The sequence below is a fragment of the Doryrhamphus excisus genome, linkage group LG21 (genome assembly GCF_037039965.1).
Source record: "Doryrhamphus excisus strain RoL-2023G ecotype Guam linkage group LG21, RoL_Dexc_Guam_v1.1, whole genome shotgun sequence".
NCBI classification, from domain to species: Eukaryota; Metazoa; Chordata; class Actinopteri; order Syngnathiformes; family Syngnathidae; genus Doryrhamphus; species Doryrhamphus excisus.
Window position 1 is genome coordinate 12,222,937 of NC_136377.1, and position 11,889 is coordinate 12,234,825.

Here is an 11,889-nt window from a genome sequence, read left to right on the forward strand (position 1 = left end):
GGAGTAGTTTAAATCTTACAAACGTTTCATCGGGAACGACGACAATTTTAAACTGTCTGAATGACAGATGCAACCGGTATTAACAGATAAATGTTTAATTATTTCTCAAAGTAGTATCACCAGTGGCACGTACTGGTTTCGCAAGCAATTATGGGGTTTTCAGATGAGAAACTTCCCTCGACAAACATCTCTAATTCGTTTTTTTTTTATCAGCAACCGTAACAGCCATTAATTAAATATAATTGGGGGACCTAATTTACACTCGGGATATGTAATACAATACGTTGAATTTTAATTTCACTTTCACTTCAACAATCCAACCTCTTTTGGAACTTTTCAACAGATGTGTCGCTCACAATCTACACGTAACTGTCCATGAAATATTACACATTTTGATAAATATATCGCTGTCAACATTTGCATTATAAAATAAGCGACATGATCCGGAAATTAAGGCAAAATATGATCTTCCACAATAATTTCCACCAGATGTTATTTTAATGGCGTGCTTCTTTTATTTTGAAGGCATCGTTTTACCGGTCGTAGGAGGCCGATGTTCTCCGAGGTTTACCGAGCGGACAGGAAGCTGTGTTGTTTCGTCAGAACTGAAGTAGATTTTTTTGGGATGAAATTAAAAATATGGGGAACTATTGAACGTGAAGTTGTTGATAAATACGGTAGTTTCCAGGTGAAAGCGAGAGTGTTGACAGGTCTGCTTATATATGGCTGAATACAGCAGTTGTCTCACTTCCATGCCATACCGTAGTTTGGCCAACAGGTGGCGACATAGAGATCCTCGTGCAATTTGTCTTACAGTTGCAACCCTGCAGAACTACAAAACGAATCCAGATAAATAAAAAAAAACAACATTGAATCATCACTTAGCTTTGCGCAAATATATACGCTGAAGCCAGACGTGCGTCGAAGCGATTTAGGGGGGGGGCGAGCGTAACAGGTTATGCAAGAAGTTGTCAAACACCGCCCATCAGGTGTGTTGTGTTCGGAGAGGTGACTCACTGGATCAGGGAATAGTGGAGTGGAAGAGAGTTGTACTTCAGGGATCGTTCTTTACTTTAGATCAACAACCCGTGGGAACCTACATGCCTGCCGTCCATAAACTTTCCCCAAGGGACTGTCGAAGTTGAGAAAGCATCGATGTTTTTCCGTCTCGTGTGTCGGACATGGCCTCTGCTTCTCCTGGGAGGGTTGCTGCTGTCAGGTGAGCGAAAAAGTGACGCATGTCTACAAGTAGTCCTTAAAACAAACTGCTATTCCATAATACCTGCAGGTTGAGTGTATATGTTGCTGATTAAAGGTCAGACTTTGGATGCATGTAGTTTGGTTTTAACACATAATCCACATAATCACAGTGATTATATGTGTTATTGTGGATTCTTTTAGCTTCTAAATGTACCTCCATGCAATGTACTAGTGTTTCAGGTCATAGTAATGGCATTCTGAGCATGTGTAGTTAGTACTTTGGAAAAGGGTGTGCCATTTACTTCATACAGTTTCGGCAAAATGCTCTGGTTGAAGCTCAAACTCGGGGTGGGCCATTTATCCATCCTCACTAGGGTCGTGGGTATGCTGGAGCCTATCCCAGCTGTCTATGAGCGAGAGGCGGTGTACCCCCTGGACTGGTCGCCAGCCAATCACAGGGCACATATATAGACAAACAACCATTCACACTCACATTTATACCTATGGACAATTTGGAGTCGCCAATGAACCTAACATGGAATGTTAGAGGAAACCGGAGTACTAATTGAGTAGCTAACGCATGGATTATATGTGTATTTACATCCAAACCCATCGCATATTGGAAGTAGCATTGCCTGGGAATCTTCCACGGGATGACAATAGTAAGTCATTAACTATAACATAAAATATAACTAGCCACTGTTGGTGGTGAGTAAAGTTGGGTTTGAAGTGTTGATTCGGCACCTCGAACTACAGTAAAGTCTCGTTATATCAATATCGGTTATATCGAAGTACTGTTTATTACGATACTATTTTCATTTACCGGCAAATTTCTAGTATTTTATGATATAATTAGTTCCGTTAGTACGATACCCAGTTATTATGATAATCCGGTTACTAGGATTCCCTTTTCATCTCCCGCCAGCCAATTTGGTCTGCTTATATCGATACAAAAGCTGTGAACCAGGAAGTGCGGGAATCGGTGTGTGTGCTGTGCTCTGGTGGTGGAAGTGTGAAAAATAAAGTTGACTGGAAGCAGCCGTTCGTCGTGTTCTTTTTTGGTATTGAAATCCTTAAGCAAAGATTGATTTAAGCTGCTCGACATTGTTCTATACTATAGAACAGGGGTGCTCATTAAGTCGATCGCGATCTACCGGTCGAGGTGGTACTGGTCGATCGCTGGTCGATCGCGGCGTGACATTAAAAAAATATCATCCTAGCATCAATGCCGTCACTTGATTGATATACAGGGCGGCCATTCAGATGACAACTGAATGTTGCCCTTCGGGTGACCAATCAAATCAAACAACGTCTCTAAGTGCAGCAGAACTTACGATGTCAGCCTATCATCCATCCCCGTTACTTGATTGACATACAGGACAACCAGTCAGATGACAACTGAATTTTGACCTTTAGGTCACCGCTCATGCGTAAACAACGATGCAAAGTGCTAAGCTAGTCGGCGAATTGCATCAGATTTTAAGCCCTCTCTAAAGTTTATGGTCACTAAAATGAGTGAAGTAGCTAATGATTTTTGTCACTGTCACCTTCATGGTGCAGTCAAATATGAGCACTGCTTTTAATAATTTTTTTATTAATTTAATTAATAATAATAATTTTGTATTGTATGTTGAGAATGGCTTCTGTGTTGTAATTATTTTATTAGCATAGCACATTAAAGCACCTTACATTCTTTTACAACAACGCCATTGAAGAAGTTAAAGGTGACTTCAAATTTATTTCAGCCAAAAGGCGCTAAATCCGAAAAAAATAATAATTAAAAAATATCTATAAAATACATGGTGTGTGCAGGATTTTTATAGCATGCATTTTTATGACCTATATTGATAGCTTTTTCATTTGCAATATAGACTTGATGACCAAATAGATTGATATGTGCGTAGTTAAAAATCATTGATTTTCTCGAAATCAGTCAAAATGGATTTAGCGCCTTTTGGTTGCAAGCTCTTCATATGTATAGTATACAGTCACTCTTGAATTAGATTGCGCTGTGGACTTCGGCATTTCCACTGACGCAGTCAACATCCACTACCAAAAATGGCATGTTTCCTGCTTTAAGGTAAACGTAAGACAGTTGACTTGCTGCAAATCAACAAAATCACTTTTAAAAGGCTCACAGTGGCAAATGCATGAGGAACATTGGTTGACAATAATCCTTAAAAGCCGTGCATTGAGTTAAATTGAGACATTGAGACAGTCGGGGCAAAATTGCTTCCAACATTCCTGAGCGGCCAACTCATGTTCCGGCCGCCACCACGGTCCAGATGTGTTCAAGAGTTGTACTTTCCACTTGAGTGTTTCACCAAGGCAGACGCCATGTTGACATATTATAAGAGTGCTGGTATTAGATGTGCTGTGGTGACACAGACACCATATGTTTGAACACGCAGATAAGGAAACATTTGCCGTGATTTACGACACAAGGCGTTTTCTGCTTGGCACTTCCATGCCAGTCCTGTTTTATTTATCAGGGTTATAATCATTTTTAATCTGACCTGTTTATTATTCTGTTTCACTTGCTTTTCCCTTTATTTTTTGAATGTTTTACACTTTTATATACAATATAATATTTGTTTCAAGAAAAAAAAATCATCTTGGCTTTCTGAGTGTACAGCTTGTACAGTCCATTCATCTGTTTTCTGTGATGTGGCTAATGAACTACATTTCCCATGATGCTTAGAGTGCAGCTTCAAGAAGTAGTGACATGTTAACTAGTGAACAAGGGTCACAGGGGTGCTGGAGCCTATCCTAGCTGTCTTAGGGCGAGAGGAGGGGGTACACCCTGGACTGGTCGCCAGCCAATCACAGAGCACATATATGTAGACAAACAACCATTCACACTCACATTCATACCTATGGACAATTTGGAGTCGCCAATTAACCTAGCATGTTTTTGGAATGTGGGAGGAAAACCCACGCATGCATTGGGAGAACATGCAAACTCCACACAGACAGTGTGGAATTGAACTCTAGTCTCCTAGCTGTGAGGCCTGCATGATAACCACTCATCCGCCATGCAGCCTTTAAGCAATTTGTGTATTAAAATAAAGGATCACTTGTATACACTACTTATATACACTATATTGCTATATCATTACATTTATTGCTATAAATGTTTAATGCACTATGTGAACCCCCCCACTGTCACCCCTGCACCCCTCCTGGGATGAAATAGCACCACTACACCTGGTGCACAATTTACTGGGAAGCTTAGCTTTATTGTATCTACAGTCTAGTTCTATTAAACATTAGAAGTCTTCTTTTTCCATCTTGTATTTCTTTAGGGAGTCACAGGACAGAACAGAAGGAACGCTATAATGCTCTGGACGAGTCTACACAACTGTCCATCATCACTCATGTCAGCACGTGACCTTTGGACCCAGCAGGGAATGATTAACCTGTTCAGAATGAGCCCACTGATCACTATTTGTCCTCTCTATTTAGGAGTGCCTCGCGTCTCAGGTATTGAGATCTTTGCTCCCACTGCAGTGGAAGGAGTTAACGGGACCAATGTTAAACTCAAGTGCACCTTCCGCTCCAGTCACCCTGTGTCAGCCCAATCCGTCATCGTGTCCTGGAACTTCCGGCCACTGAATTCCAAAAGAGAGGAGTCGGTAGGTGACAAAAAATTTTGACTGGAAAAAAAAGATTGTGACTTTTTTTTTTTGCTCGAGGGCTCCCCCCTCAATTGAAGGGTGGTGAAAGGACATACAGTAAAGTCTGGTTATATCGATATCGGTTAAAACGAATTACTACTTATTACGATACTATTTTCATTTCCCGGCAAATTTCTAGTCTTTTATGATATAATTAGCTCCGTTAGTACGATACCCGGTTATTATGATAATCCGGTTACTACGATGCCCTTTTCATCTCCCGCCAGCCAATTTGGTCTGCTTATATCGATACAAAAGCAGCTTAAATCAATCTTTGCTTAAGGATTTCAATACCAAAAAAGAACACGCCGAACGGCTGCTTCCAGTCAACTTTATTTTTCACACTTCCACCACCAGAGTGCAGCACACACAGCGGAAAACACCCGTCCCTCGCGCCTACCCCTCCGGGTGGCAACACCTTCCCTATCGATAGTTCCGGGGTGAATTATGTCCCGGTAACCGGTAATCACTACAGCGTAAGTTTATTTTTATTTACTGTAGTACAAAATGTATTGTAGTACAAAAGCATGCTAGATACGCAATCCATGAACTCAAGGAGAAAATTACATGCCATATCAAAGATCCGCCCACTTTTAATGCAGTTCGGCGCAGGATCGGATATATGGATAGTCCGGTTATATCGGTATTTTTTCCGACTCCCGAGAATATCGATATAACGAGACTTTACTGTATGTGAGTTCTTAAAAGACCTATTTTCCACTCAATTGTTGTTTTTTTCATAGAAATAATACAATAACTACTAGTCAGTTATGACTGTAAACTTAAAAATTAAAAGTGAACACATGCCAAAAAATACTTACTGCTTTCCATTGACGGAACACCGTTAGTGCACCATTAGTACACCGTTAGTACCCTGTTATTACATACGTATAGAGTAAAACCTCACTAAAACATACACTGTAGTTTTTGTATGATTTGGCTTTCTTTGACAAATGTCCCCCAAATTTTGCCCCGGTTTTAGTACACTGTCTCAGTTTTCATACTGAACTGTAACTTTCCATAAGATTGAGTGGCCAAACCAAGGCATTGCTGATTCCATCCATTTTCTATGCCGCTTATCCTCATTAGGATATTGCTATTTCACTGTCTGTAAATTATTTGAGTGCATATTTTTGGGTGTCTGGAACAGATTGATTAGATTCCCATCATTTCCTTTTGGAAAAAATTGCCTTGGGTTACATACATTTTAGTTTTTCGAACAAATTAATCATGAAAACTGAGCTACCGCTGTACAAATATAAGACAATTTGGTAATGATAATGGTTTTATTTCATTTGAACATGCATCAGATTACAATTGAGTGCATCACATAATCAGTTCACAGTTCCACATGTCCAAAAGGAGTAGGAAGAAGCAGAGCTTATTAAATCCTACCCCTCCATCTGGTACTTTTACAATCAGTAACTGTTCAATTTATTTTCGTTCATCCTTTCAATGTCCACACCGTCTATTTGTATTTGATGGTGCGTGTTCTTTCTGCTGTTACCAAACAGTATGATTTTAGTTTTACTTCGGTTCAAGGACAATCTATTATCATCAAACCATCTTTTTAGTGTGACCATTTCTTCTCTGACCTTTCTAATGATTTCGTCTGTACTCCCTCCAGAACAAAAAGCAGTGGTATCATCCGCAAATAATATCAGCTTTAAGTCTTTTGTTACTTTGGAGATATCAGTGATGTACAAGTTGAACAGTTTTGGCCCCAGTATTGACCCCTGGGGAACTCCGCACTCTAATATATGAACTTGCAGATGTGTATTCTCCTAGCTGTACGTAGCTGTACGTTCCATTAGGTTGATTTGTTGGAGGTTAAATGATTGAATCATTTAGGGATAATGGTACCTCGGTTAACATTCGCCCTGGTTAGCATGTTTTTTGGTGAACATCCAACATTTTTGCTAAAATGTTGCCTTGATCAAACAAAAAACAGACTGTGTACATATATTTATACTGTTTATTCTGTATATTTTGTATTTTTCATTATTTTTTAATAAATGTGTCTGCACCTACTATACCAAAACAAATTCCTCATTTTACATCCATAACACACATTTCTGGTTCCAACAACAAAAAATAACCATTCAAATTTACTGTAGCATGCTTCCGCAACGTCACTACCACCAGTGTTGTGTTTTTTTCCAGTACATGTTTATATGTTCTATTGAGTAGTATGTGTTATATTTATATTACATATTTGCATCAGAGAAAACCGCACCGCCCCTTCTGACTAGAGCTGTCCTATCTAGTCATGAGCCCATTCATATGGACTGCCTAGTGATGTGTGTGCTGTACACTGTATACAGGTGTTCTACTACCAGGAGGTACCATACCCACCCCAAAGCGGACGTTTTAAAGACCGTGCGGTGTGGTCAGGAGATGTTACGAGATATGACGCCTCCATCACGCTTCATGAGGTACCCCCGACCTTTAATGGCACGTACATCTGCAACGTACGCAACCGTCCAGATGTGCACGGGAGCAACAGAGAAACCATCCTCACAGTTGTCAACAAAGGTAAGAGCTGGGTAAGAGCTTACCGACGGGCTTGTTTAATTCTAATTGCTAATATGAAGAGCTTGCAACCAAAAGGCGCTAAATCCATTTTGACTGATTTCGAGAAAATCAATGATTTTTAACTACGCACATATCAATCTATTTGGTCATCAAGTCTATATTGCAAATGAAAGAGCTATCAATATAGGTCATAAAAATGCATGCTATAAAAATCCTGCACACACCATGTATTTTATATATATTTTTAATTTTTTTTTTTCGGATTTAGCGCCTTTTGGCTGAAATAAAATTGAAGTCACCTTTAACTTCTTCAATGGCGTTGTTGTAAAAGAATGTAAGGTGCTTTAATGTGCTATGCTAATAAAATAATTACAACACAGAAGCCATTCTCAACATACAATACAAAATTATTATTATTAATTAAATTAATAAAAAATGTTATTAAAAGCAGTGCTCATATTTGACTGCACCATGAAGGTGACAGTGACAAAAATCATCTCATTACAAACTCTTTACATTGTATGTTTTTTAGTACAAGTAAAATAATGTTTCTCGTGAAAGTTGGAGGTGTCAAGGTAGAGACATGCCTTTTATGGCGTAAAAAAAAACTTCCATGTTACAGAATACTGTAAAAACACAATTTGTGTTCTCCTGAATTGCATAACATACTGTAACTATCATACGTGTACTTAATGTACACAAACAAAACAGGATGCGCACTGATACTGGCTTTCTGTATGTGCAGTGCCAATTGTATTCTTCTCTCTGATTGGTCAGATTATCAATAGATGGGAAACTTGGGCCAATCAGAATAAAGAATAAAGAAAGGGATTTAGCGCCTTTTGGTTGAAATCTGAAATGGAAATAGCGCCTTTTGGTTGAAAGCATACATTTCATATCACTTTTTTTCATATTTTTAAAAATGATTTCAAGACCAAAATATGTGATTTGGATACACATGACAGAGGTCTATTAAACTCATGAAAAACATGCAACTTAGTGAAAATTGGATTTAGCGCCTTTTGGTTGCAAGCTCTTCATATACTGACATCAACAGCCATCACTAATTTACAGTATGCATTTGTCATTAACATCAATATTATGCATTTATAAGCATCCTCCAAAGACATATTAAATGTCAATATACAGAAAAAAAAATAGTTGAGCATGAAGTTGAAGCTTATCTACTGGAACAACCTTGCCGTTATCGTTGTTGTGTTCCCCGCAGCTGCAGTGACATAGCCGAACAAGCTACCCTGTTCCGTTCTCCTGCTATCATCTTGTTGTTGTGCTTGCTTCCAGCCTCGCTCTCCGAGAGCACCATCCTGCTCATCGCCATCGCCGGCAGTTGTGCACTGATCCTACTCATTCTCGGAATCTTTGTGGTCCTGAAGTACAAGAGGAAGAAGAGGAGGGGGGAGGACACGGAGATGCACACCCGGGAACCTGAGCGCAAGGATCCGACCGTGTGGTGAGGGGCCACCGATCCTCTTCTGCTCCTTCTCTCGGGACTGGTGTTGCATCTGATTGGCTCTTGTGGGAAAGAGACTCATGACAAATTGGGAGTGTTTTCTTCCATGTTTGCTCCTCCAATGTGAACCTTATTTAAGCTTATCATTTCAGTGTTAGGCATTAGTGCATTTGTGGACTTTATTTTGTTCATGCCAAGTAGGAGACGTGCATATGGAGGAATCTTTCTACTGTTCTTGAAATGATTCATCTCAATTCACAGCAGCAGTGTACAGCGGAAGCAAATAATATAAGTACAGTGGTACCTTGGTTTTTGTTCTTAATTTGTGCCAAAATTATTTACAGTATGTAAATCCAGTTCATCCATTCCAGACAACTACAAACATAAAATAAGACAATACTTTTTATAAAGAATAAAATAGAAATAAGACTGCACTTCGGATGAGTGGTTAGCACGCAGGCCTCACAGCTAAGAGACCCGAGTTCAATTCCACCCTCGGCTATCTCTATGTGGAATTTGCATGTTCTCCCCGTGCATGCGTGGGTTTTCTACTCCGGTTTCCTCCCACATTCCAAAAACATGCTAGGTTAATTGGTGACTCCAAATTGTCCATAGGTATGAATGTGAGTGTGAATGGTTGTTTGTCTATATGTGCCCTGTGATTGGCTGGCCACCAGTTCAGGGTGTACCCCGCCTCTCGCCCAAAGACAGCTGGGATAGGCTCCAGCACACTCCGCGACCCTCGTGAGGATAAGCGGTATAAAATGAACGAATAAATTAGAAAAGTGAAATAATTATAAAAGATCCATTTAATGGATCTTATTATTGATGCAGACTTTCTGTAAGTTCTGTTTCTCACCTTTCTGTATCACTTGCAACTTTCTTTGGCCCCATGGAGGGTTATTTTACAGTCTCACTCAATACACACTCTATACCAGGGATGGGCAAACTACGGCCCGGGGGCCACATCCGGCCCGCCAAGTGTTTGAATACGGCCCGCCCAATCTTTCCAAAGTATTTCATTTAAACTCAACATACAACCTGGCATCATGGCCTGAGCCAACCTTTTGATGGTTTTATCAATTTGGTTTTTTTGACATGGTCTGTTGTTTACAAAGTGCTCCTGAAAAAAGGGACACAAGCACATAATAATAATAATAATAATTATTATTATTAGATTATTAGATTATTATAATTATTATTAGAACTATTATGATTATTATAATTATTATATTAATTATATATAATATTATTGTTATATTTGCATATTTTACATAATAATAATATAATAATTATGATTTTAATTTTATTGTAATTATTATAATATTTTATTATTTTTAAAATATTTAAATATAAATATAAAATAATAAATAATAATAGCAGATTGCATGACAATTTTACAGATACAATAATACCAGGTGGACTGTTACGTGTAAAATATATAGTCTACCCCCCCCCCCCCCCCCCCCCCCCCCCCCCGGAAAATTTGTCATATCAATGCGGCCCACCCCTGCTCTATACTGTGGAACGACTGACTACTTTGTCATGTTTATTTTGTCCAAAAATTGTAGGAAAATGGAGGTTGGACTGTATTATACACTGGTGATTTGGAACTTACCCCAGTTGATTCCTTCCAATGCTGTTGCAGTGAATTGAGTCGCATCCTTTTTAAGGGTTGAAATCTATGAGCAGACTAACATTTCCCGGCACAACACATTCCCTCTTCTTTTTGTTCCTTGTGAATACAGGTGAAGAAACTAACATCGACAGAGATCAAGACCATTATTAACTGCTTTTGGCGGGAGAAACGCTCATGTGGCTTGAAATTGTTTGTCCTTTGCGATATGTTGACTGGGGTGGAGCGCAGCATTGTGGGTATTGTATTCCACTTTTGGGTTATTGCTTATTTGCTACGCCTTCTCACGAGCAGCCTGTTTGATTGTGTGTACGTGTGTGTGTGTGTGTGTGTGTGTGTGGATGCTGGGCTGCATCAGTAAACCCGAGGAGGCAGTGCATCTCACTCTTGTCAAAGAGAAGAAGGAAGTTGAAAGCTCAGATGATGAAGAGTCTGAGCCGAGCAGCGGCGATGACGATGAAGAGGAAGACGGAAGTGAAGAAGATGATGATGACGATGATGATGATGATGATGATGATGACGGCGATGATGATTAAATGGGACACAACTGCCATCACATTACATTACGTTTGTTTACGCAAACACAAAAAATTTTGGTACTTTTGACTTTACGCTTTTACCGTCTACTTGCATTGGGGCCAAGTGGGGCAGTGACCCCCACCAGATACAGCAGATGTCCTGCACAGGAAGGTGTTGCGGCATTCAACTTGTGCGTCTGTTCAAAGTGAAGCCTTTCCTCTTTAGCTTCATTGACTCTGCTGCTGCTGCTGCTGCTGCTGCTGGGTCAGTGCTGTGTGATGGAGTTGTCGTCTTACAACTAACCAGTACAATGCATACAATGTTTTTGTATGTTGCTGCCACTTTCCCCTTACTAGGACCACCATTATGGATGAGTTGAACAATGCACGACATAACATTCACTTGCCATACTTTATACTTCAATGAGGCGTTCCAACACTGCTGCGAAATGATGATTGTTCTTCCACAATGCGATACGTTTTGTTGTACATTGGTAACGTTGCACACATAATTTTGTATTTTGATTTTGTACATACCGTACTGTTAGAGATTCACCTTTTTTATGATCAAATCTGAATTATCACTTGTTTGTATTTTGAAATAAACATATTTGTAAAACTGAAGTTGAGTCTGTGTAATGTGTGCTAATCATTTTTATGGAATCAAACTATGGAATGGATTGAGTAAGACCCTCAAACAATGCACAACGATGAGCCAATTCAAGAAACAATACAAGCAGTTGATGTTTGCTAAATACAAGGATGAAGAGTCCTGAACCAGTCATGATGTGTTATATACGTATATCACTATACTATCACTATATCAGGTACTATGGTACCCCCACATACATA

The 11,889-nt window shown here is 39.4% G+C and overlaps 1 protein-coding gene across 1 annotated transcript; it reads left to right on the forward strand.

Annotated features, from left to right (window-relative positions):
* The first annotated feature begins 742 nt into the window (after positions 1–742).
* mpzl2b (myelin protein zero-like 2b) lies at positions 743–11,676 on the forward strand. Its single transcript, XM_058087705.2, has 5 exons — positions 743–1,219; positions 4,666–4,835; positions 7,202–7,412; positions 8,715–8,883; positions 10,878–11,676. Exons 1-5 carry the CDS (start codon positions 1,156–1,158, stop codon positions 11,053–11,055), a joined length of 792 nt encoding a protein of 263 aa, XP_057943688.2. The 5' UTR covers positions 743–1,155; the 3' UTR covers positions 11,056–11,676.
* Positions 11,677–11,889: the final 213 nt, after the last annotated feature.